At 40.0% G+C, this 27,168-nt stretch overlaps 3 protein-coding genes across 3 annotated transcripts; 2 read left to right on the top strand and 1 right to left on the bottom strand.

Annotated features, from left to right (window-relative positions):
• Positions 1-1,456: 1,456 nt before the first annotated feature.
• On the bottom strand, positions 1,457-4,542 carry insl5a (insulin-like 5a). Its single transcript, XM_034702789.1, has 2 exons — positions 4,206-4,542; positions 1,457-2,072 (listed from the first exon to the last, which is right to left on the bottom strand). The coding sequence occupies exons 1-2, from the start codon at positions 4,375-4,377 to the stop codon at positions 1,918-1,920; spliced, it is 327 nt and encodes a 108-aa protein (XP_034558680.1). The 5' UTR covers positions 4,378-4,542; the 3' UTR covers positions 1,457-1,917.
• A 139-nt stretch (positions 4,543-4,681) lies between these two features.
• pars2 (prolyl-tRNA synthetase 2, mitochondrial) lies at positions 4,682-10,459 on the top strand. The gene is given in 5 exon segments (XM_034702697.1): positions 4,682-5,061; positions 6,359-6,420; positions 8,231-8,570; positions 9,582-9,924; positions 9,927-10,459. Coding segments are annotated over 3 exon segments (888 nt in total). The 5' UTR covers positions 4,682-5,061; positions 6,359-6,420; positions 8,231-8,558.
• On the top strand, positions 10,394-27,166 carry ttc4 (tetratricopeptide repeat domain 4). The gene is given in 10 exon segments (XM_034702707.1): positions 10,394-10,792; positions 13,111-13,366; positions 13,511-13,867; positions 14,463-14,540; positions 15,375-15,485; positions 16,454-16,540; positions 17,779-18,020; positions 18,143-18,227; positions 26,613-26,695; positions 26,897-27,166. Coding segments are annotated over 6 exon segments (678 nt in total). The 5' UTR covers positions 10,394-10,792; positions 13,111-13,366; positions 13,511-13,867; positions 14,463-14,540; positions 15,375-15,404; the 3' UTR covers positions 26,997-27,166.
• Positions 27,167-27,168: the final 2 nt, after the last annotated feature.

Below are 27,168 nucleotides of genomic sequence, written 5' to 3'. Positions count from 1 at the left end.
ACACACACACTAGTGCTTATGAGCACATTCACAAAAGTCCTATTGCGCCCTCAGCTGGTGGGAAACTGCTATAACATACAATTACTCAAATACTCACTTTGTTGTAATCAGACATTTTACTTTAGTCAACAATGTAATGTTTGACAAAATCTAAGCTTGAATGTTTAATTGTCACAAAAACTGGAAACTCTGGATTTACCAACATTTTTGGATGGGAACACTTTGAGGTGACAGAATTACTCCACTTCATAGTGATTTAACTGGAGACAGAAATTAAGAGGTGGTGGCAGGGGAAATGGTGTGCATTAGTTGAAAGTTGAAAAAAACGGTCACATAACCCCTCTTTCTTTTAGAATTGATTTTAAACTACTTTCTGAAAGTTATTTCAATTGGAATAACCACTAAAATAGCAAGCAATCAATGGATAGGGGAAATAGATAAAGACATTTAAAAAAAAACAGAACAGAGGTTCCTTTAATTAAACCAAGCTTTACAAAGAGAGGGAGAAAACTAAACCACCGCTGCAGCGCAACTGTAAGGAAACAAAAAAGTATCTGGAAGACTCTTTAACACAAAATCAGAGGCTGCAAGGGACGCCTTAAAAGAGAACTCAAAGACGGGGGTAAAAACCCGTCCAACATCCAGAGAACAATCTAAGTTCTAATAAGAACAAGAGAGAAGGGGCAAAATGCAGGATACAGGCCAAATCTCAATGTCCAGCCTGAAGCACTCACTGACTTTGAGGTGCGTACCTGCTTAGTCTGTGAGGGCTTAGGGCTGTCCCACTGTCAAATCATCAAGAGTGTGTAAGAATCAAGAATCAGTACAACATCTGGGTAGTTTTGGCACATTGCAGATTTTGCTCTTGTTCACATACTACATACTACATACTGAATTTTGGCCAAATCACTACGTACTGCTAGTATAGTAGGCGGTTTCGAAAAACAGCCCATGTGTTTCCTCCCTTCTGTGTCGGTTCATTGTGCGGGATGTGTGATGTTTCATGTCTAGTAGATTCCTGTGTTCCTGTGTCCCTTGTGTTTTTTGAGTTGAGTACCTTTTTGTTTATTTATTTTGTTAATTTAAACTGTTTATTTTTTAAGTCTGCACTTGGGTCCTCCTGTTGGCTTTCCCCCAACGTGACAGAAAGAACCGACCCAGTATCAGTATGGGGCATTTGCTCAGACCGGATGTCCAGCAGCGCCCCTATCCTTTTATGTAAGCACAAATACCTTGTGTTCATTTAGCGTCTAGCTCAGAGTAGCATTGTGTTTAGGAGCGACAGATGCACTCAGACTTTGTTTTAACATCTTATCAGCTGAGATGGGAAAAGGCCAGAACAAGAGATTTATTGCCAGAATCTGAACCTCAAGGGTGCAAAATTTGTCTTGAAGAGTGTTTTGTTTTTTGTGTCAAGTAGTGCACATTGTAAAGAACAACCCTCCCTCACAGAATGTAAGCTCTGTGCAAGAACATTTATTAGCCAAAAAAGTGAAATGACAGAAAACAGTTTGGGTTTCCCTTAAATACATCAAAGCAGAGATGATCATTTTACAAACCTGCAACCCTGTGGAGATCCTTAATGCAGGACACAAGCTGAGGCGGAGATATCTGTTGTCTCTTTGCCTGCTCGAGTATCATCCCTGAGTGCATTATTATAAACATTCACATGGTTGCACATGTGGTTCTTTCAGCTTAGTTTCAGAAACATGTTCACAGATGTGCAGTTAAACTCACATCTACAAAAGTGAAAACCACAAAAATGTCAAAAGAAAGTAGAAAAACAGCAGCTGTATACGCCAGGATTATTTTACCTACACTGAAATCATTCTATCTCAGTTTTAAACATCAGGAGTTGGATTCAGATTTCAGATTCAGACATTTCAGTCGACAAGAGAAGCAGGAGACGGGTCGGCCTCAGCAGAGGAAGGTGAGGTCGCTCTTCCTGCAGCCCACCTGGCAGCACACGGTGGTCAGGATGTTGTTCATGTCCCGTCTGGTCAGCTGGGAGCCTGAATTACTGCTCGTCAGATCCTCCAGACTGTTGTGATCACCTGCAGGCAAACCTGGAACTACAGAACACATGAGAAGGTGAACACAAACACACTTCCTATCTGAAAATGTTCCCTTTGTCTCCTACAGAATGACGGCTGATTGACTTTTTTCAGATCAGTCTTGTGCTACATGAGCTCCATATACGTTCTCATTACATAAGGAAACTGTAAATGAGCATACGGATTAACTCAGCGTTATTCGTCTTCTGCAGTGTCACTCTACTCTTTGTAATCAGCACGACTGATCGGCTAACTGGGTTTGTGTGTGTGCGTGACAGACAGTGAGAGAGAGGAACAGATTGCTGCAGCCTTTAATCAGGATATGTGGACTCCTCTCACATAATCAGGTAACATACTGTATCAGACCACGGTGTCTCTGCACCGGGACACCTGTCTGTCTGCACAGCCTCTACACTGAAGGAAGTCACTGAATAAATGATATTCAGTTCATGCAGCAAGAATAACAGCAGACTTAATGAGTGGAGAGGTCCCGAGATGAAAAAAAAACATGAGTGGGAAGCTGTGGGTTGCTGAAATAACAATGTAATCCTAATATTTTGAGTGTTTGTATCTCAGTCAGTAATGTATATCAAGTGCAAATAATGCATCTTTGCACTAAAGAAGACATAAGTTCAGGGCCCTCCTCACCCGCACCCCAAGTTTGAAGAGCAGTTTTATCCCAAGAGTCACAGCAGCTCCCCCACAAACGCCCTCATGACTGCTTTCTGTGACTTTTATCATTGCACATTTGCAATCCTACTGCTTCTACCTACCCTGACTTTAATACAATTAAGAACAGTCGCCTTTATTTTGCACGTTAGTACAGACTCTGTTACCTCTACTGCTGCTGTTCCGTTTGTTTTTGTGACCGTGTCATTTTGAGTTGTTGCTGTGTTGCTCTTCTACATCACTGTTTTCTTTAAGTTGTTTCTAGCTCTTTTGATGTTGCATTGATGCTAATTATTCATTGGGGGGCTTTTACACCTGTTATTTATAGAGGAGGGGACAGTGGATAGACCAAGAAACCAGAAGAGAGTGGAGGAATGACATGCAGGAAAGTGGCCACAGGCTGGAGTCAAGCCTGGGCCATCCACAACTTAACCATTAGGCTAAATCTGCACCCGAGAGTTGCTCAATTTCATTGTACCTGCTGCAATGACACCACGAATATTCCATTATATTCTATTTTTAAAAATCTTTGCAAAACAGTCAGGAAAAAACATAGACAGTAGATGAAATGCGGCCAAGAAAAGTTTCAGATCAGCTTTATATTAAGCAGAGAAACATTTAAACACAAAAGGTTTCATTTTATAAAAAAAAAAAAAATGGATGCAAACTTCAGGATTTACTTCAAAGTTTAGATATTTCATTTTACACTTTTTTTTTTGTTTTCTTTTTGAACCTGCAGAACTTTATTCTGAATTATGATTAAACATTTAAAAATTATAATTATGTCAGTCTGAAAAGTTAAGATTTAAAGAGACCGGCTGAAAGCGGGTGCTCAGACAGTTCAGGCTAAGATGAACAGCTCCAGGTCATATTCAGTAAAATCTGGTTCACCAGTTGCATTTTTCTCATAATAAGCTTGCTTAGTTATTTGTTGTAAACAGTTTTATTAATATTTGTTTTCAGTAGGTTTAAGAAATAATTACTGACAGTGATAGCCATTCTACAGGGAAATAAAACAAAGAAGAAGAAACTGAATGCTCTTTTGAAATATACAAGTACAACAAAATCAGACTGATTTCAAAAGACAGGTCAAGTTCTTAATTAATAATCAGAAAACAGTATGCACATTGAATCTGTTGTTTTCTGTTTTTTACTAGATCAAGTGCAATACTGTCTATTTTGACCATAATGTGATCCCTTCCTAATGTTTCCTCAGTGTAAATGTTGGAGAACAAATTACAATTTCCTTGTTTTTTTTCTATGAGATTTCAGCAGTTTAAGTTTAGTTCTCATGAGAGTTGACTGATAATTAAAGGCCGACTCCTTTAAGACTACATCCACATAGACACAACAACAGATTGTTCTTCTGCACTTTAGTTCTTGCATCTTCAGGTGTGTTAAAGTGAATCAAAGAGAGCAAGTTTTTCAAAACAGTTTTAAGAAAACAAAATTACGAAATCATGAAAAGAGAAATTCTCTCACCATCCGAGTCCATGTCAGAGAGGAACCTCCTCCAGCGGGAGCCTCCACAGGTGTAAACCACGGCCCTTAGGAACTCTCGCCCGCACAGCTTCACTGCCTTCACCTCAGCTCTCACCTGCTCCACCTGCACAGCTACACACAGCAGCAGCGGTAACACCACCAGAGCCCTCATGATACCTGACCGTCTGTCCGTCTGTCTGCACTGAGGTTTATCTCTTCTCCTTGTCGGCTCTCTCTGCTGTTTGCTCTTTTCTATCTAGTGTCACACTGAAGTCTTCTGCTTTTTTCCAATGCCTACATCTCCTTTTATTATATACCATCCACCTCTTAGCATCCCTCCTCCTCCTCCTCCTCCTCCATCTAACTGGCCTCTTAGTCCATCCCAACACACACACACAGACACACACAAACACACAAACACACACACAGCCCTCTCTATCTGTCGTGTCATTTTATGTTTCCGGTCATCTCCACCATATTTAGCCCTCTCAGAGAAAGTGACGGCCATCATCCTTTTATGACCCTCGACAGACAATCACATTACCCTCCTCATCCTCTCTGTGATTATGTGACTTAAGGCCATGATTGCACCGACCTTTAGCACACCACATGGCTAATTTACTGATTCAAAGCGGCCCCCCTCTGCAGGCACACAGGTGTCGCCTGTGTTTACAACACTCTGATGGACTTTACTGCAGCATTTTGGCCATGTAAGAGGAAACAAGTCAATGTTGACCGTCCATCATGAGGGTCATTTCGATGCTGCTGATGGTGGGATGTGATACTCAGAAGGACATTTCTCTTCGATCATTAACGGTGGAGCTCCCACTTAGGATGTCAATGAAATTACATTACGGTTGGTTGTATGTACTGTTAGATGTTTTATTGTAGTTTAACAGTAACTTACTGGCAACACATTGAACGCTGATGTACAGAAACTCTGCTGTTATTATGTTTTAAAGTAAAACAGAGTGGTTCACACTTAGACAGTCTTTTTATTCTGAAGATTAGTTTTTATTAGCAAACGCCAACTTTACAATATATATCCAACATTCAAAAATATTTGTATGTTTTAAACAGGGTGATGTTTATACAAAAATATATATATACATACACACATGCATATGCACGTCAATTAAAAAAAAAAAATATATATATATATATATAAATAAATCTAATACAAATGATGATAAATAGATACCAAACAAATGAATAGATATGAAAGGGAGAGAAAAAATGCCATGTCTTAGGGACCACAAGAAACCGCTGACCTGATGTATGTGGTGCTACAGAGTCTGGCACAAATGCATGTCTTTAAATGTTTCCCATTCAACTCAACTGAATTAATCTTTGTGTATTACCTTTCACTTATTCAAGCATGCAGCCCAAAGTGCTTCACAAAAAACAGACACCGAAAATAACAGCAACAAGTAAAATGATACAAGACTAAAACAAGATAGAGGATAGTAAAAGGAAATCGTAAAAAACAAAATAAAATCATTAAAATAAAATCAGTAAAACAAGATTAGATGAATAACATAAAAATGAAATAAACTACATCAATAAAGATGATATAGAATTAAATAAAATAATCACAATAAAATATATTAAATAAGATCAGATTGTATAAATACCAGAAAAATAACATAACATAAAATAAGATAAGATTACAATACTTCAATAAAACAAGATCATATAAATACAGGAAAAATACAATAAGAAAAGATAGAACAAAATAAAATCATTACAATAATATACAATTATAAAATAAGATCAGATAACTACGAGAAAAATAAAGTAACAGAAAATAAGGTAAAATAGAATAAAATTAAATAACATGATGTTAAAAACAATGGCTATAACAGTAACAATGGTAATAACGCAGTCATGGGCTAAAAAAAGTTACTCCAGTTGAAAAAGATAGGTCTTTAGTTTATGTTTGAAAACATTCAGAGAGCTCTTAGTTTTAATGTCCAGGGGCAGAGAGTTCTTCAGTTTAGGGGAATAAAAACAGAAAACTCTCTGGCCGGCACCTCAGACAGACACATGAGGAACATTTCAATTCACACTCACTTCTGAGAGAAAACATACTTCCTCTCTGACTCACAACCGAGTACACTAGGCCTGATTTGTTTTTCTGTGCTACATTTCAGGAAACCTTGATCTGACTCTTCAGCAGAAATACCAACTCTAAATTCAGTATAATGACAAACAGGTAAATGTGATGTTTGCAGATAAAGTCTGACCTAATGAGATTGTCTGTTTCTGTGGGAGACATTCGGCCGCCCTCGTCTCTGAGGACTGAGTCTCACAACAAGAGACACAAGATAAAGGCAAGAAACAGACACACAACTAATCTACTCAGGACTACATCAGTGTGCAGCATGTGTGTGTAAGTGTGTGTGTGTGTGCACTGCATCCACCTAAAGGAGAAGACAGAGCGAGACACTGCTGTGTTTGCCATGTGGGCTGACTGTCAGGTGTCATTGACTGACTGTGGGAATAATGGTTTTAAATTGGTGACATAAAAAACACAAGATGCTATAAAGCCAGTTAAAGTGCATTAACACGGACCGCAGTACAGCTTCATGTCAACAAAAGACAGATTACATGAGACTGCAGGGTACGTTCAATAAAAACTCATCAATAAGACAAAAACTGTGGGTCAAATACGTCACAGACTCTGGGATTTAAATCAAAATATCACAACTTTGAGTACAAACTGTACAGATTGTACCTTTACAGTGGATAGGTTCCATGGTTGAGTCTGACACTTGTTGTGGCATCTTTTTTTATTACATTAAAAGCACAGATACACTGCACATCTGTTTCAAATGACAGATGCGTGAAGAGGGAAATTATAAAATAATTCAAATATCTATCTATCTATCTATCTATCTATCTATCTATCTATCTATCTATCTATCTATCTATCTATCTATCTATCTATCTATCTATCTATCTATCTATCTATCTATCTTATCCACCTTCAACAACACTGAGATAACATGAAGGTTTTATGGTGGGGGAAAGTTGACATTTAAGTTTGTTCATTTGCAAGAGAAAAAGTAGGTATTTAAATTAAAATTGCATCCTCTGTAAATGTTCTGAAGTGTTGACAGCAAAATGTGTAAAGAGGAGATTTCTTATTTTAATTAAATGCACAGTTTTATTCCCAGTTCTGATCTTAGGGCAGAAGCCGGATTTTTTATTTTTATTTTCATTTTACCTTTATTTGACCAGGAATAGTCCCATTGAGATGCAAATCTAACCTTTATTTAACCAGATAAAAGACCCATTGAGATCGAGACCTCTTTCACAAGGGAGTCCTGGCCAAGGTCCCTGCCAGGACATTGAGATCATCTGGTCAGTTGCTATTGGTCACTCCCAAAATGAGGCTTAAAACCAGAGGTGACCGAGCCTTTGTGGCGGCTGCTCCTCGGCTCTGGAACAACCTGTCCTGGCATACCTGTTCTGCAAGACAAAACATATAGTAACAAGTAACTAATACATCAATTTATAAATTAGCATTGTTAAGCTGTAAAAACATGTGCACAAGCTGATCAGATGATCCTTTATCCTAGATTTGAAATCCTCCAATTGAATTATAGAATCCAGTTTCAAGTGACCTTGAAGCTCAAACCAAGAAGAGGGAGCAAAGACATTAAAAACACTTTTACCAAAAACAGAGCGAGTCCAAGGCATGACAAAAATAACTTGTCCATGGGACCGAAGATTACAGCCACTGACAACTTTAGGAGTCAATAAGGAGCATAAATACGCAGCAGCTCATGGAGTACGGCCTTATAAAGAAAGACATACTAATGCTCCATTCTTCTGTTGTGTAAGGAAGACAAGCCTACCTTTTCATACAAGATACAGTGATGTGTGCGGAATCCCAAAGCAGTTATATATTTTTATCATCTAGTCCAATTATTATTCTTTTTAGATAATAAATAAAAATGCATTTTTAATAAACTAGAAAGGCTAACAGAAGTTAATGTACATGTTTTTGTCTTGTTCAGCAGGTCTGAATCCACCATGAAGCCCATAATGAATCACATCTGGACAAGAGTCTTCTAGCACGTCCACAGAACCTCTGCTCTCTCCCGGAGGAGCCATTCAGGATGTGCCTCAGAAACCTGACGCCGTCCCTGCCTCCACCAGCTCCAGACCTATCAAACCCACACTCCTGGTGTCTCGCCTCTACCAGCCTGCAAACCTGCGGGATGTTGGTCCATACGCCCAACTGCAAGGAGAGGTGACGTGTAAGAGCCAGAGGCTCATGCAGTGGGCTGGGCTGATCTATCCATCCAACCAAGGGTGTTACTACTACCTGCCTGCCACTTCTCCATGGAGAAGCTGGTGAGACTCATTGTTTAAAAAGAACACTGTGCCATCATCTTTATTATTTGTGTGTTTCAGTATGTTTATTAAGGAAAGCAAGATCTCCACAAAGCATCCACATAGACATTCAGTTTTTCATATAACAGTCATTTTCCAAAGGCCTGATCTCACAGTCTACAGTATCAGTGAGTTGGATTACTTATTCCTTATCATCAGGTGGAACTGTCTTCATGTGTCTGTTTTTAAGAATAAATCTAATTCTCTCTAAATGAAGTGTTTCTGTTGTCTCAGTGAACCACAGTTTGAGAGTAGGTGCTTCTTTCTTCTTCCAAAATAGGAGGATCAGTTTCTTAGCAGTGAGCAGCCCATAAGATCGAAGCTGTTTTTGAGCAACTCGGAAGTTCTTGAGCCCTTCCGAAACCCCAAAGATTATCAATCTGGGATCAAGTTTAGTCTAACTCCAAGATCTTTTGAAATGAAAATCAAAGATTCCAGTCCAGAAATTCTGCATAGTTATTCTTTTCATGATGATTTCTTAATCCATATTTTTCAGAATTAATCCTTTCTGTTTGAAATTAATTCACTTATTTTGAGATTTTATTTTTTCTCCTCTTTTGCAAAAAGCTAAGTGATAGCTGAAATATAGAAGATCACTGATTGAATAAAGAGACCACATCATATGAAGTTAGTCACGTATTATCTGGTTCGAAGGTTTAATAATATAACTGACAGTCAGTGTGTATTGCCCTCTTATCTAAAGCTGTTTCCAGCAATCATTTCACATTTGTTTTCCAGCCTCTTGAGTGTAGAGTTATCATCAGAGTCATCATCAAGTTAAGAACCACAGCATTACATCACAAGTGTAGTGGACATGAAAGTGAGGTTCGGTGTTAATGTTTTGATTTCATTTGATCACTATGTATGTAACATCCGTACTTCTCTATCTGGTAGCTCTCATTCTGTGGACACCTGTGTGTTTGTTGTGATATGCTGCATCTCTTACATCTTGATTCATTTTTTAAAACACAGATCACACGGAAATTCAGGGACAAACTGAAGCCGAAGTTTGGTCTTCTTCGAGGGTGGGAGTTCTACGTGAAGGACATGTACTCATCTGATGTGAATGAAGAAGCAGCCTACAAGACCTACGAGTCTGTGTGCTTGGCGTACACCAGGCTGTTCACCCGGCTGGGTTTGCGTTGCGCTCAAGTGCAAGCAGACACAGGCAACATTGGCGGTAAACTGTCCCACAAGTTCCAGCTGTTGGCAGACATTGGGGAGGACCGGCTGCTGGTCCGTGGAAGCTGCTCCTTCTCGGCTAACATAGAAACCCTCTCATTAGACAGGACTGAATGTCCAAAGTGTGAAACTGGCACGTGGTGGAATCAAAGGGAATAGAAGTCGGCCACACCTTTTACCTTGGTAAAAAATACCCTCATGTTTTTAATGCAACCTTCAGTAATAAACAGAACAAGCCATGCATTGCAGAGATGGGATTTTACGGTCTTGGGGTGACCCGTATTCTTGCTGCAGCCATTGAGGTGATGTCGACAGAGGACAGCATCAGTGGGCCTGGCCTTCTGGCCCCTTACCAGGTGTGTTTTTTACCCCAAAAGAAGGGCAGTAAAACGGATCAGGCAACGGTTTTAGCATAGGAGCTGGTCCACACTTTGAGAGAGACTCTGCCTCGGTTGAGAGGTGAAGTTCTGGATGACCGTACCCACATGACCATCAGGAAGAGGCTGAAGGATGCCAGCAGACTGGGCTACCCGTATGTTGGTGTGGTGGGACAGGGAGCTCTAGAGGAAACTCCAAGGTATTAGGTGATCTGTCAGCAGACCATTGAGACCATGTTTCTCAGTAAGGATGGCCTGATGGACCTCATGGGATGAGTAGAAACTATATGAATACCAAATCTGAATGTTGAAAGAAATTATTAACTTTATGCAGGAGACAATTAATGAGGTGGAGGGGTAAGGAAATTAAGGGCCTGTTATGTCTTAGATGTTTTTGTTATGCCCTTAAAGGAACAGCAGGTGGCGCTGTTATCCACAAAACATTAAACATATTGTCCACTGCTCAACTGACGGACACGAATATAAAGTCTATGGTCACTGAAGAAGTCGTATTATAGACTTTGTCATCACAATATTTCTTCACCATGATGTCATGAACGAGGCAGTCTTGATTCAATTATCGTTTCATGTTTGTCCACAAACAAAGAGCATGATTCCATGCAGGTGAGAAATATGATCCCTTGTCTGAGTTGTTTTGCTTTTGTCTTTTAGTAAAAAGAAATCAGCACTATACTGATTGCATCTTATTAACATCTCTATCCTGTCATTGGGTACATATTTAAAATACAAACATGCAGTATTCAGGTTTCATTTGCAAGTAAAAGTAAATTCACTACAATATTTATTTTGATACCTTCATAAGTGGACATGGTACAGCAGGTAAGCCGTTTTAAAAGTGACGTTTATTTATTTATTTTATTGAAATCCACATTTGATTAATGCTAGATAAAGTATTTAAACTTTTTATGTACAACTGGAATAAATGCATCATATTTCTTTATAATGTAGCTGTAAAATAACATTAAGCACACTATGGAAATATAACATAAGGACACATATGAGAAAGCACAACCATAATATTTAAAATCAATATTAAAACGGAACTGACATGGACATATTATTTTGATTTTACTTCTGGAGCAAAAAATGAAAAATAAAGAAACATAAAAAACACAATAGCTTTGATAGTTACGTGAAAGTTTGTGTAAAAAAAAGTACTGTATGTCGTCTATTGAGAGGCACCCTACTGCAGGCAAGATGGCGCCGCCACAACATCCACACCGGAAGTCCATACCGGAAGTCCATACCGGAAGTGATTCTTTAACCCCCTCTCTACCCAATGCCGGATGCTTCGAACTGGAAGTTTCTTCTTCGTGTAGCGTATTGATTGCATTAGTCTGTCGCTGCTAAATCAATTAGCAGAAAGCTAATTGTGATAGAGAGAGTGAGTGAGTGAGAGAGATCCCGCTGTGTATGAAGAACAGAATAATGTAGAGTGTTAGTGTGTGTGGGGGGAGGGGATGAGAAGGAAAAGACTGTAAGTAAGAGGGAAAATACACTCAAGCTGTACACAGAGATCTATATTCACCACAAAAACAACTGAGGCTCCCCAGAAATGTGTACTGTACATCTATCATCAGTGGCTGACAGTGGTGCCTCAAGTTGAAATATTTTAGTCCTAATATTTTATGTTGATTTGGAGTTTGTAATAGCAAAAGTGCATTGTTCTTTTTCAAGTACAACATTATCAATACAAAAGGGTTAAGACATCATACATATAACATTAAAAGAACATAAAATAAAGTATAATTCTACATTTCAAGTAGGGGTTGGATGGAAAGAAACAGTAGCTATGTATACATTTGCAGTTTTTCTAGTCATTCTAATTGAAGGTTCCAACTTCAATGTTTTAATGGACGCCAAATAAAGTGATCTTGTTAAGACATTGGTGTACATGCATCAAGCATTCAATCTGAATAAAACTGTTTGACAAGCTCAGAGTGTTTACGCCCATCTAATGTCTCAAAATAGAAGGAGAAACCATTCCCTCCGTTTGTTCTTGTGGTTAATGAACACCCCTGTCACTGTGTCATTGTAACGTGTTACAAATTATGTTAAAAAAGAAACAGTCACCACACACCTCTACATTTTCCTCCTCCACTCGCCCCTGCACCATAGATAACACTCTGCTCTTCTCTCGTGACTGTGGATCTACTCTGGATCTGTATTTCATTCATTCATTAATCTATACATGTGATCACATAGGCAGACAGCATGCAAGGTAATTTGGAACAAACACTACAGCAAACTGTACTGAGGTACAGTCAGGCTAACACAACATAAAATAGCATATGACCCAGACAAAACAAGAGAGGCATATGCAGATGTCATCACGGCAGCATCATAATCAGCTTTAAGTATTTCAACACACACTCGGAACAAAAGGCTGTGCATGGCTGAGACGTTAACACTATAACTTAGTGATTCGTGCAGGCTTCTAAGTAACTTCTCAAAACAGTAAATTCTCAACAGCCTATACACTTTTGGAGTCAATCAACTAGTCAATAATACTGATACGATTAAAATGTAAGTGCAAAAAAGTTCATAGAATTACGCGTAAACCTACGTGTTTTTGAAGGCTTTTATTTTGCGTTCACGTTCCTGTTTTTCAAGGCTTTTATTTTTGTAACTTTCGGTATGGACTTCCGGTGTGGGTGTTATTGCAACGTTTTTAGCTTTGTAACTTCCGGTATGGACTTCCGGTATGGACTTCCGGTGTGGATGTTGTGGCGGCGCCATCTTGCCTGCAGTAGGGTACTCTTGGGTCTATTGCATAAACAAATATAGGAAAAAGTTAACCTTTTATAAATATTTTTTAGACTACGGTTCATAAGACACTTGAATTATTCTGCATATTCTGTTTGATAATTATATAATATATTAATAAATTGTATTGATATACTCATCGTGTTTGTTTTCAGCGGGAGTGGAACTCACGTATCAAACGCTTTGTTGTCAAACGGACCCTCATTCATGTAGCACCGCTTATAAACAAGCTGCTGGGAAACTTCTAGAAAATGTGAAGCTGTAACATCATAAGGGTGAATTTAGTACAGCTTGTATTAAGTCATATTTGTTTAAGATTTGTACAAAATAAAAGTGAATTAAAAGAATATTTAAAACGAAGATGGCGTCTTCAGAGGCTCAGTATGACAGTGATGATGGGACTGGGAGGAGGTATGATTTGATTTTATCTTCAGAAAAGAAACTTGTGTTTATAAAAGTGAGCTGTATCAATGGGTGTTAAGCTTGCTACATGCTACATATAACTTAAATGAAGTAACTCCTCTAATTTCTCTCTGTTCTTTTGATTTCATTTAGGAGTTCAACAAAGTTCCCATGTTCACGAAAACAGCCCCTAGCTTGTCTCCAGGCCATCATTCACGATGAAGACAGAACTCCAGAGGATATGTGGACCACAGCTTGAAGTCTCTTCAGCTGCATTCAGACCTTTGGTCAGGGGAAAATGTGGGTGTAAGAAACTTGTGATTATAATAAATTGCTTCATTCCTCCACAGAGATAACAAGGAGCCTGAAAGATGAGGAATGTGTTTTTCAAAGAGAAGAACTACCAAAAGGCGATCTTGGCTTACACAGAAGGGCTAAAGAATAAATGTTGAGATCAGGAGACCAACACTGTTCTGCTCACTAACAGGGCAGCAGCACACTTCCACCTGGGTGAGGACAAGTCTTATTTACATGACATATACAGAAACAGTGACAGCTTTTCAAGAGATGAACACAAAAAATGGATGGATGCACATGGAATGACTTAGAAAGACTTAAAGCTGCTGTTGGTAGTGACAGAGTAAACATCTGTTCAGAGAGAGGGGCTTCGAGTGTCAACGCTATCCCTCCAAACCAGATTTCCTCTTTGCCCCCCCACACAGATCGGCGTGCGCAATCATGATAGTGCCGGACTCATATCAATCCGAGGATGTAGTATGGGCTGCCCCTAACCAACCAGAACAGAGGATTTGAGATTAGCTATGATTGGTCCGTCATAATGGGAAAGAGGGGAATAATAACATTGCGTGAAACAAAGGTATTTGGAAACGCAGAGATTTCGCAATTGTCTCAAATTACTCCACTTACCGATGAGTATGGATGGGTATTATGACTTTTTCTCCAAACCCAACAGAAAAAAAGTAACGTTTTTTTACACAATTCCTGCCAACAGCAGCTTTAAGAGTAAAACAAAGAAGCTTATTTTTCTTGTCAAACACATCCAAAGCTTATTTCATTGAAGGTTTTTCTGGTTCTTGTCACTCAGGTAACATGTGATCTGCACTGAACGATGCTGCAGCTGCAAAGAGGATCAAACCAGACCACCTGAAAGCCTTAATCAGAGGTAGGAAATAAGAATGAAGAAGATTTTTATTGCCAAGTAAGTAAGAAAGTAAGTAAACTTTATTTAGTATATTATAGCACCTTTCACAGAGCATAGTCACAAAGGGCTTCACAGAGAATCAATTTAGGACAAGAAAATTCAATGTGAAATAAATAAAATAATAAAGAAAGCAGACAAATTAACAACCATAATACAAAATTGCAACAGATAGGTCAAAAGCCATAACAAACAAATGTGTCTTTAGCTGCTTCTTTCAGTGGAAACAGCACAGCGTATTTGGGCTGGAAGTTTGTTCAAAGAGTTGTAGCCACATGTTGCCACATGCTCAAAGGCACGGTTACCTTTTGTTTTTAGCCTAACACGAGGCACAGCAAGCTAGGTGTCTACGTACAAGTAACCTGCATCTGTATTTGGTTCAAGAAGAAAAACTTGTGACGCAAGAAACAAGAGATGTGAATATGAACGAGGAATGTATAACAGGAAATATGAAAAGATATGAAATGTGTAACATATTGTTTTTAAAAGACAATTACAGTAGGGGGAGATGAAGGGTATGGAACAAGTTATATGTTGATCCAAAGATGATTTGTTAAGTCAAAGAAATGACATGAATGTAAAATGAAATGTTGAAGGGGTTGAAGAAAAAGGCCACCTGCCACAAGACATAGTTCGGAAAAGTCTGAAACGGGGACAGAGTCAACCACCAGTTTTTAATTTGCAACAAAGTGTCCTCAAAGTATGAAGGCAGCATGAAAGCACATGGTGATGATATGAAAAATGGATCTGAAATGTGTAAAAAATAATCAACTCCTCATCTTGTGATTGTCTCTGCAGGTGTTTAGTGTTGTATTGAGCTGCGCAACCATGCAGAGGCCCTGCAGTGGTGTGAGGAGGCACTCAAAGCCCACCCAACAGACAAGAAGCAGACAAAGACACAAACACAAGGTACAATCACTCATGGGTTCTAAAACGTTCTGATATGGTAGTTTATGTCGTGTCTTAAACTCTTGTGGTAGGGTGACCCAGCCGTGAGGCGATCGTCCAACGGAGCAGTGACCAGAAATGAGGCTTCGAACTCAGTATCAAAGTTTACACACAAAGTTTATTCATGCAGCATGAGAGAGAAGTTACAGCATACTCAAGAGCATCTGAAGTTCTCCGCTGAATGACAGAGATGCTCAATACTTTATAGTTCTTCAAATATAAGGGAGGAAAAAGGGAGGGGGGAAACATGTGTATGTGTGACCTTAATACAGTTGTTCATACGTAAGGAAGAACAAAGGGAGGGGAGAAAGGAGGGGGGGGGATAACAGGTGTGGGTGATTTGCAATCAAGGGTGAGCAAAGGGTCTTGTCAGGTGAACATCGTACCCTGGAAACAACAGAGACATTACCTCAGTCTAGTGGTTTACAAAAAGCACACGTCTGCACATATCCTATTCATCTTATGACATTTGTGGTTATCAAAAGCACATATCAACAATTCTTAAAAGCGTACGTCGGCTCTTTTATCTAACACAAAGCGTTTGGCATAGTTACCAAAAATCCCCTTCGCTTACATTCAACTGCAATATGAGACTAGGGTTGGTTCTCGGTCTTTGCAAAACAACTTATAAATAGATGTATTTACCACCTCCAAGCTGAACCTACATTGAACTTGCAGAAACTGGGGCACTGACCTCAGTCTCGCCTTTATTCAAAGATCTGCACAGATCTCTGGCCTTATGCCTTACTATTTGCTGGTTTCTTCAATAAAACATATAAAATGGAAAACATGTGAATATAATTGTTAAAAGAAGAATACATGAGCATAATAAGAAAAACATGATTATATTTAAAGAAAATGCATGATTATAATAGAGGATATTAATCAAGATTCCACACTCTTGAACTTGTTTTTGTTTTGTTCCTCAGAGAGCGGCAGAAAGAGATACCAGGAAGGCCAAGGCTAAAGAGAAAAAGTTGCACAATGTGAAAGAAGCTCTTCTAGCTGCTTTAAAGGTATGCATCCCGCTTTAAAGGTGATGCTTAAATTTCACTTCAAGTTTCTGTCAATAAGCTTCAACCTGTGAAACTGTGCTACACAATCAGGTGTGTTTTGATTAATGGGAGAGCTTCTCATCTAGGGCCCTATGAAATCTGTTTTATTTTTTTCAAATTCCATTTTTTCCATTTTACTTTTTTAGAGTTCCTTTTTTTACCCTTTGCACTTATTTTACCACCATATAGTGTGTGCTTTTTGTGTCAGTGAATAAGTGGGATGTCAGCCTCTGTACACATTGCAACAACATCCTCAACAAAGTTTCTTCTTGAATCCGCTGACTTGTTTGAAACAGCAGGTTGGCCTGGCTAGAATTAGCAGTGTTTTTCTCTGTTTTTCACATGGCTTATGGATGACAAGTGGTCATCACACGTATTTTTACAATTCCAGTCAACAGTATGTTGGCAGAATCTGCAAAAAAGCATGTCACCCGACTCATAGAAGTCATGTGGGAACTGGTCAGCTCTGTATTTTGGAGTAAGAGATGAGTTTCATAGTTTTTTTGCAGACTTATCCGGTGTTTCTGGTTGCCGCTTCGACATGTTGTTTATTTCGGGAGGGGGCGAGTGAGTGTTTGTGAGGTGATGCACCTGTGGTGCCACGAATGAGCGGTCCCGGAAACATTTCCCCAGACAATCGTTCCTCCTCCTCATGATGACAGCATTTCAGTCACAATATGTCAATTGTTCTGTGATATTCCGCGTTTAACAGTTAATTCCATTTTTATTGGCCAATTCTGTGTTTCTGTGAACGTGGAAATCATAGGGCCCTACTAATCCCTTTCATGCACCCTGAGAAGACAACCCACTAGCATCTATCTGCACCTGACACACAGTTTAAGAATGACCTAAACCAAAACTTATTCTGTGACAGGTCTTCTTGTTGAGAAACTTAATTGCTTCAGTCCTCCAGATCCTCCTTGTATTTCTGTCTCACTCGATTGTCAGTTGGGGATGCTAAAATTCGAGTAAGAGAGTGAGATGAATAAGAGGAATATGAATCACCCAACATAAAGCTTTTCACCTATTTGAGAGAATCAAAGCCTGCAGGACTGACTCAGCCCCTCTTTACCACATCACACTTTATCAATCCTTCAAATCTGACACAACCCTCTCTGTTAATCTCTTCTTTCCTTGATGTAATCCTAATCCAGGGTCTTTCCTTGCATATATCAGATGTATTTTTGTGCTCCACACAGGATCGAGACATCAAGCTCCTGCAGCCTATGAAGTCTGGTCAGCGTGGTTCTGACAGTGAGGATGAGGATGAAGGCTCCTCTGCAGTGATATCAGGGCTGAGTCTGGACGGATTCAGCTCACAGTAGGTGACCGGGGCTCAGGTGTTCCTGGATGAGCACGGCTCCCTGCACTTGCCCGACCTCTTCCTCTACCCTGAACACCAGCAGAGTGACTTCATCTCCGCTTTCTGTGAGAGCAACTGGTAAACAAAATCCTCTTGATCTTTCAGTCCTCTGTATCTTGTCTGTGTATGTAATTTAAGTCTTAAACGCAGCTCCAAAGAAACATCTTTATTTTTAAATCACTTTCTCTGTTCTCCCTCAGTCTTATGGATCACCTGGGGGTCATGTTTGGAGAAGAACTTCCACCTTGGGACATGGACAGAAAATATCGCACACAAAATTTGCAGGTTAGTGTGTCAGGGTTCCCACGCGTCCTGGAAAACCTGGAAAACAGTTGACCAGTTTTCCAGTACTGGAAAACACCTGGAAAATGGAAGAAAAAGTCAAATGTCCTGGAAAATCACATATAGTCCTGGAAAATGATTCCAACATGGCTGCGTGCGACCTGACCCGATTAACAAAACACATCCCCATTCATTGAAAGTTGAGTGCACGCTGTGCTGGAAAAGACAGCGACACTGCACAACTTTTTTCACATCTTTTCTCCTTCACTTCATAATCATGCATTCACAGAAAACGGGGGTATATTGTTTATGTTTTATGGTACATGAACCTTGTAGAGTGCTCTCTGCAGGCTGAGAGCTCAATTACTGTACTTTAGCTCAGTTGTTCTCAAAGTGGGGTCCTGGGACCCATGAGGGTCCGCGAACCATAGTGTGGGGGGTCGTGAAATAATTTGAATACATTTCTAATACATTATAAAATTGTGCTGTGTCATTACAAAACAGCATATATACCATTGTTATGATACCATTTGGTGGCTCGAAGGGATATGTGAGTCTTGTTACTGTTAATTTTCTGAAAGCGTTTAAGATCAATTACTTGAAAAGTATAAATGCTGTCATGTTGAGTCCACAAGGAATGAAATGACCCTCTGTTTTAAAGTATACAAGTGGTATTTACTTGATTCAAATTAAAGTGTTATCTGTTTATCACTATGGTACAGGTCTGAAGTATTTACATTGGTACGTTTTACAATACAAATAGTTCCAAGGGCAACTAAGAGTGCAAATGGTAGTAAGAATGTGCTTTAGTGATGGGAAGTTCGGCTCTTTTCAGAGAGCCGTCTCTTCTAACTCGGCTCCCAAAGAAGAGCCGGCTCTTTCGACTCCCGAACGGCTTTTAATTTAGGATCTTGTGTAGCCGTAGATTTTACCTTAACTTTGCAAAAACTAATGGTTTGTGTTGAAAACCCTTTTACCTACGGTGTTTTTATGAGAAGCCTTATAATTGACCAATTTTGTGCATTTATTCTGTTACAAAACCATACTCACCCTAACCCTACGGTTAGGATTATGGTTAGGGTTAGTGTTGTGATTAGGGTTAGAATTATGGTTAGGGTTAGTGTTGTGATTAGGGTTAGAATTATGGTTAGGGTTAGTGTTGTGATTAGGGTTAGGATTATGGTTAGGGTTAGGGTTAGGATAAGGGTTAGGATTAGGGTTATGATTAGGGTTATGATTAGGGTTAGGGTTATGATTAGGGTTAGGGTTATGATTAGGGTTATGATTAGCGTTAGGGTTAGGGTTATTATTAGGGTTAGGGTTATGATTAGGGTTAGGGTTATGATTAGGGTTAGGGTTAGGATAAGGGTTAGGATTAGGGTTATGATTAGGGTTATGATTAGGGTTAGGGTTATGATTAGGGTTAGGGTTATGATTAGGGTTAGGATAAGGGTTAGGATTAGGGTTATGATTAGGGTTAGGATTAGGGTTAGGGTTATGATTAGGGTTAGGGTTATGATTAGGGTTAGGGTTAGGGTTAGGGTTATGATTAGGGTTAGGGTTAGGATAAGGGTTAGGATTAGGGTTATGATTAGGGTTAGGATTAGGGTTATGATTAGGGTAAGGATAAGGGTTAGGATTAGGGTTATGATTAGGGTTAGGGTTATGATTAGGGTTAGGGTTAGGATAAGGGTTAGGGTTAGGGTTATGATAAGTATTAGGGTTAGGGTCGGGAGTAGGGTTAGGATTAGGGTTAGGGTTATGATTAGGGTTAGGGTAAGGGTTAGGATTAGGGTTATGATTAGGGTTAGGATTAGGGTTATGATTAGGGTTATGATTAGGGTTAGGGTTATGATTAGGGTTAGGGTTATGATAAGTATTAGGGTTAGGGTCGGGAGTAGGGTTAGGATTAGGGTTAGGGTTATGATAAGTATTAGGGTTAAGGTTAGGGTTGGGATTAGGGTTAGGGTTATGATTAGGGTTAGGGTTAGGATTAGGATTAGGGTTAGGGTTAGGGTTAGGGTTAGGATTAGGGTTAGGGTTAGAACCAGAACTTAATTTAAGCAAACAGAACCAGAACCAAACTCATGCAAACCCAACCATAACCGAACCAGAACTGAACCAGAACCGAACCAGAACCGAACCAGAACTGAACCAGAACCGAACCAGAACCGAACCCAACCAGAACCATACCAGAACCCAACCAGAACCCAACCAGAACCCAACCAGAACCCGAACCAGAACCCAACCAGAACTGTACCAGAACTGTACAAGAACCGAACCAGAACCAAACCAGAACCGTACCAGAACCGAACCAGAACCGAACCACCATTAGGGTTAGGGTTAGGGTTAGGGTCGGGATTAGGGTTAGGGTTAGGATTAGGGTTAGGGTTAGGGTTGGGATTAGGGATAGGGTTAGAACCAGAACTAAATTTAAGCAAACAGAACCAGAACCAAACTCATGCAAACCCAACCAGAACCGGACCAGAACTGTACCAGAACTGAACCAGAACCGAACCAGAACCGAACCAGAACCGAACCGAACCAGAACCGAACCAGACCCGAACCAGAACTGAACCAGAACTGAACCCGAACCGAACCGAACTAGAACCATACCAGAACCCAACCAGAACCCAACCAGAACCCAACCAGACCCGAACCAGAACCGAACCAGAACTGTACCAGAACCAAACCACAACTGTACCAGAACCGAACCAGAACCGAACCAGATTCGAACCAGATTCGAACCAGAACCGAACCCAAGTAAACAGATACAGAACCAAACTCAAGCAAACCGAACCAGAACCAAACTGGAGCAAACATTATTAATGTCGTCAGGTTGGCATTGAGAAAAATCTGATGCCTCAGTTTTGATGGGCTGATCCGATTTCTCCTCTCAGTGAGTATTTGCCTGGTATTCAAGAAGAGTCTCTGAAGGAACAGATGTAGTCAGGACACACAGCCTTCCCTCCATCACCTGTATCCTATATCCTCACATGTGATTGGCCGCATGGCCGCCATGCAAAGTTCTGCTGTGAGCAGGCTGGGACTGAGCACTGTGAGAGCTAAGCAGCGAAAGAAAAAACTGGGAGCCGGCTCTCTCTAGATGCGATCCGGCTCTTCTGATTCACTATAAAGCATCGGCTCTCAGAGCCGCAGCTTTTGATCATGACACATCACTAATGTGTTTAATCTGTGTTACAGTTAAGAGGGGGCCTTGGACAATTTTCTCACCTGTAAGGGGTCCCTGGCTCCAAAAAGTTTGGGAACCCCTGCTGTAGCTAGTAGGAGTGCAAACTCCCGATAGTGAAAACAAACAGAACAAAAAGAGCGACACAGCTGCACAGAAACTCCATGTTGTAGACATCACTGATCATAATAGACATCGCCATGCAGGAAGACAGTTTATATTTTTTTAAATCTCTGAGAGATCTTCAAATACAGAGTGCATCTTTACACTGGCGCGATTTTTTCAGAGTTTACAGTAACTCAAATAAAATAACGTGACATTTGCTTTGTTTTATATCGACCACTTAGCAGGATGAATATCATGATTAAGAAGGTATATTTTGAGTTTCAGTTGAGTTTTGTGGCCATTTTTGTCATTCAGTTCTATTTAGGTCATTAATGCACTGATCCTCTGATCATTATTATTATTATTTAATTATTTCAGTCAGGCAGCTTCCTGATTCCTTTGCTGGCTCTTTTGTTTTTTTCTTTGCTCATTTTATATTTATTGAGAAAAGAGAAAGCTGAGATGTTGCCCATCATTGTTACTCGGTTGCACTAATAAAGTGAAGTGCTGTACATCTGTGGTTGCATTATTCTATTATCAATTTGCCGTCATTTGTAAGTATGTAAGAGATGATTTCATTGATAGCCATAGACTACATGTCTTTCAATGTAGACTTCCACTGTCATACTAGCTTGATCATCAATGAAAATGTCCTGGAAATGTCCTGGAAAATGATCTCTGGAAAAGAGTGGGAACCCTGGTGTGTTTATCCAGTGGTGGACAAAGTACATAGCTTCATTACTTAAGTCAAAGTATAGATACTCCAGGTTAAATATTACTCTAATACAAGTGAAAGTTGCTCTGTCAAATTATTACTTGAGTTAAAGTCAAGCAGCAACCTCCGGTCTAAAAATATGAGTCCTATGCGGAAGTGCTAAAAACTGCACTTCAAGGAGGATCCGCTTGAGGCTGGCTCCTGAAGTACCGGGAGCCACATACACACCAATTCAAAAAAGACGATCTGTACAGCAGAAATAAACATGTTTACAGCCTGGTACAAAAGACGAGTGTAGTCTGGATAGCTAATTTCTCGATCGGCACACACTGTAGGGGGGGTGATTTTTAGAAAGATATTTAGATTACGAGTCTTCCCATGAGAGGCACAGCTGACTTGATTGACAGGCGGGAACACTGTAGCTGTTGGCTGGGAGGCTCAAAGCCCTCCTCTTTACATCACAATCGCTCGACAGCAGCAATATGGCTGCCACCGATGATTAGCCTCAAAACAGTGCTTCAGAAACAGATGGGTGACGTCACGGATATTACGTCCATATTTTATAGAGTTTATGGTTAAAGTACTGAAGTACTTGCTTTTAATAATGCTTAAGTATTCAAATTACTTCTTAAAATATTGTATTTTCACAATACAAATGCAGTCAAGAATACATAGGAGTACATTCTGTCACATTCTGTTAATCTAGAAACCATTACTGGAAATCTCTAAAATACTATACCATGGAATAAAAACAGAAACTAAGTTACTCCAAGCACAGACAACTTTGTTTGAAATGTTCATCTGGAATGAAACGAATGTCACGTAGCTCAACATGCTTTCTCAGGTTGGACTGTGAATGTTTGTATGTTTGGGCAGAGTAGGAAAAAGGGAGAACATTTCAAACGATACGTATCATTCTTCATTTCAAAAACCTCTAACACGGGCTGAAGATATGGCCATGGATGTTCAGGTGGAGAATTATAGCCATCATTCACCTCTAGATGAACGACCTGATCTGAGTGAAATCTGCTCTGTGTTTGGTCCACGTTCAACTGTGGAGAAACACGATATACAGGTACGACTAATCCACTGAGACAAACAGAACTACACAAACACATTTTACTGTCTTAGGGATCAGATTTCAGAAAAGAGAAGGAAAGTCATGAGCTGACTTCAAAGCAAAAGTAGGGAGTGACTAGAGCATTGATAGAAATGTAGTGGAGTAAAAGTTATTAGTTCCCCAAAAAATAATACTCAAGTAGTGAAGTGAAGATATTTAAAAAATGTACTTACGTACAGTACTCAAGTAAATTTACTTTGTTACTGTCCACCACTGGTTTTGTCTAATATATCTTTGTCCCTTAAAATATGTTTTTCCCTTGACCAGTTCAAACACACTCCCATTGATAACATAGCTGTTTGATTGATCGAGTAGAGAAGAGGCGTGGGAGCACACATCATTTCCATCAGTTCTGGTGGAGACACGTAGGAGTTCACACACAGAGCATTGTTTCAGCTGTCTCAGAAACATTCAGCATATTAAATGACCGTGTTAAACCAGTTTTATTGCCAGCTTAATTCAATTCATAAATACAAAATGTGATTGATTTTGAGAACTTTGAACCCGTGAAAGTGTTCTTGTACCTTCGTCCGGTGCTGGCAGAAGTTCTATGTCATTATTTTATGTCAGTCTCGAGTGTAGTGCCGTTCTCTCAGGCTCCCTCTTTGGACTCAAACCCTGATTCCACGATGCCCATAGGGTCTGAGACATGCCTGTAGTTATGAGACCAAAATGATGACCAGCAGGGTTATCATTCTACGGCATGTGTTAGCTCTAGTATTGCACAGTTATCGATAAAACATCTAAACCATCATAAGAATCAAAACGGATTCAAACCGACTGATGGACTCGATTAAATTCAGGGTTTGTTTGGTTTCCTCTGCGGTGAATCTTTAAAAGTTATTCTCTTAAAGTGGTGCATGTGTGGGTGTGTATGGGGCTTTATAGAGGTGTGTGTGCACATGCAAAACATCAGAATACATTATCTAAGAGGTCAACTTCAATGTTGATCTGTGTGAAGGGTGGACGAAGAGGCAAAGGCTGTGATTGCTGCTGCGCGCACACGTCAGTTGTTTCAGTGTAAACTCAGGGTTTGTTTGAGTTTGATGCATTTGCATCTAAGCGTGGGTGGGTGTGTTTGTGTGTGTTTGTGTGAAACCAAAGAGTGACAAACAGCTCACCCTTTATCTCCGTAAATCAAACATGTTACACAGTAGCAGACACTTCTTGTTCAGTTCTTCTTTATCTATGTACAGTCATGGCCAAAAGTTTTGAGAATGACACAAATATTACATTTTCACAAAGTCTGCTGCTTCAGGGTTTTTAGGTGTTTTTGTCAGATGTTTCTATGGTATAATGAAATACAATTAGAAGCATTTCATAAGTATCAAAAGCTTTTATTGAGAATTACACAGAATTCATGCAATAAGTCAATATTTGCAGTGTTGACCTTTCTTTTTCAAGACCTCTGCAATTCTCCCTGGCATGTTGTCAATCAACTTCTGGACCAAATCCTGACTGATGGCAGTCCATTCTTGCATAATCAATGCTTGGAGTTTGTCAGAATTTGTGGGTTTTTGATTGTCCACCCGCCTCTTGAGGATTGACCACAAGTTCTCAATGGGATTAAGATCTGGGGAGTTTCCTGGCCAAGGGCCCAAAATCTTAATGTTTTGTTCCCCGAGCCATTTTGTTATGACTTTTGCTTTATGGCAAGGTGCTCCATCATGCTGGAAAAGGCATTCTTCATCACCAAACTGCCCTTGGATGGTTGGGAGAAGTTGCTCTCGGAGGACGTTCTGGTAACCTTCTTTATTCATGGCTGTGTTTTTAGGCAAGATTGTGAGAGAGCCCACTCCCTTGACCGAAAAGCAACCCCACACATGAATGGTCTCAGGATGCTTCACTGTTGGCAAGAGACAGGACTGATGGCAGCGCTCACCTCGTCTTCTCCGAACAAGCCTTCCTCCAGATGCCCCAAACAATGGGAAAGGGGATTCATCAGAGAAAATGACTTTACCCCAGTCCTCAGCAGTCCAGTCCCTGTACCTTCTGCAGAATATCAGTCTGTCCCTGATGTTTTTACTGGAGAGAAGTGGCTTCTTTGCTGCCCTCCTTGACACCAGGCCTTCCTCCAAAAGTCTTCGCCTCACTGTGCGTGCAGATGCACTCACACCTGCCTGCTGCCATTCCTGAGCAAGCTCTGCACTGGTGGTGGCCCGATCCCGCAGCTGTAACACCTTCAGGAGACGGTCCTGGCGCTTGCTGGACTTTCTTGGGCGCCCTGGAGCCTGTTTGGCAACAATTGAACCTCTCTCCTTGAAGTTCTTGAAATTCGATAGACGGTTGACTGAGGTGCAATCTTACTCGCTGCTATAAACTTCCCTGTTAGACCCTTTTTGTGCAATGCAATGATGGCTGCACGTGTTTCCTTGCAGGTAACCATGGCTAACAGATGAGGAACAATGGTGTCATGCACCATCTTCCTTTTAAAGTGTCCAGTCACTCAATCGTGACAGATTGATCGGCAGCCTTGTCCTCATCAACACCCACACCTGTGTTAATGTGTGTGACACCTGTGTGTCATTGAAATTATGTTAGGTGGTCCTTTTGTGGCAGGGCTGAAATGCAGTGGAAATGTGTTTTTGGTGATAAAGTTCATTTTCAAGGCAAAGAGGGACTTTGCAATTAATTACAGTTGAGCTGATCACTCCTCATAACATTCTGGAGTATATGCAAATTGCCATTATAAAAACTGAAACAGCAGACTTTGTGAAAATGAATAGTTGTGTCATTCTCAAAACTTTTGGCCATGACTGTAAATCAGTCACTGGGGAGGTGAGTGTTGCTGTTGGATCACAGAGTGCTGCAGGTATATACAGGGTATAAATGGGTCTGTAACCTTTGAGTTCAAATATCAAATTGAAAGAAAACTCACTCCCCTGAAAAGTGAGGCGTCCTAGTGATTATAAGTGGTTAAATATCCTCATATTGAAAATTAAAAATGAACAACAACGTTTCTTGTGAGGCTCGAGTTGAACTGGTTAAATGTTAAAGACAATATCTTTGATATAGCGAGCCACTTCTGCCGTGTTGCTGTAGCTCATCTCACTGCCTTCCTCAGGGGGAAAAGCTTCATTCAATGCATACTATATTAACTTGTAGTTTAGCTCTCTACATTTTACAAGGAGTTAGCCCGACACTGTATAAACCTAAAGGGAAGTGATCAGGACGATGACCGTCTGTCACAAAAACAGCATGCTGACTTATAAAAACTAAATGATTGAACTTAAATCTTGACGTTCCCTCTTTTTCCAGCTTTACTTTGAGGGTGAGAAGAAAGAGACTCTCCACCAGGTCCACCCAGAGACCTCACTTTTGAAAGTGCTGCAGCAAAAAAGGTAACCCATGTTGAGGAAGTCTGTTTTATGTGGATGACACATTTGTTCTGTAATCCTGCCCTTTTGAGGAATGAAGATCTCTGATTAAGTTATCTGTTATCTGCACCTCGCTGTCTGGGGTTTTATATTTTAACTTCCTGGACACGCCCTGACATTAAATCTCCTTTGTCTCGATTAACTTTCGTTTTTGTTTCTGAACAGGTTTTTCATCAAAGGAGGCACTCCCAGCTTCATCATTCTAGTAAGCGGCTCACCTTTCAAGAAGCAGTTTTTATCAGGAAAGAAAACACAAGGAATGTAAAGACGAGTCTTAAACCCTGGACTGATGGTTCATATCAACCCCAAAGGACTAACTTCTGGAAAAGACACCAAGGTAAACATGTTTGTCTCCTTTCACCGAGAGCAGCACACCAGACACCTGATTCTCTGGTTTTCTTTACAAATACAAACTCAATAAAAAAAAATAACTCTTA

Source organism: Notolabrus celidotus, chromosome 2 (assembly GCF_009762535.1).
Source record: "Notolabrus celidotus isolate fNotCel1 chromosome 2, fNotCel1.pri, whole genome shotgun sequence".
NCBI lineage: Eukaryota > Metazoa > Chordata > Actinopteri > Labriformes > Labridae > Notolabrus > Notolabrus celidotus.
Note: the sequence above shows the minus strand (reverse complement) of the source record. Positions and strands in the feature narration are given on the sequence as shown.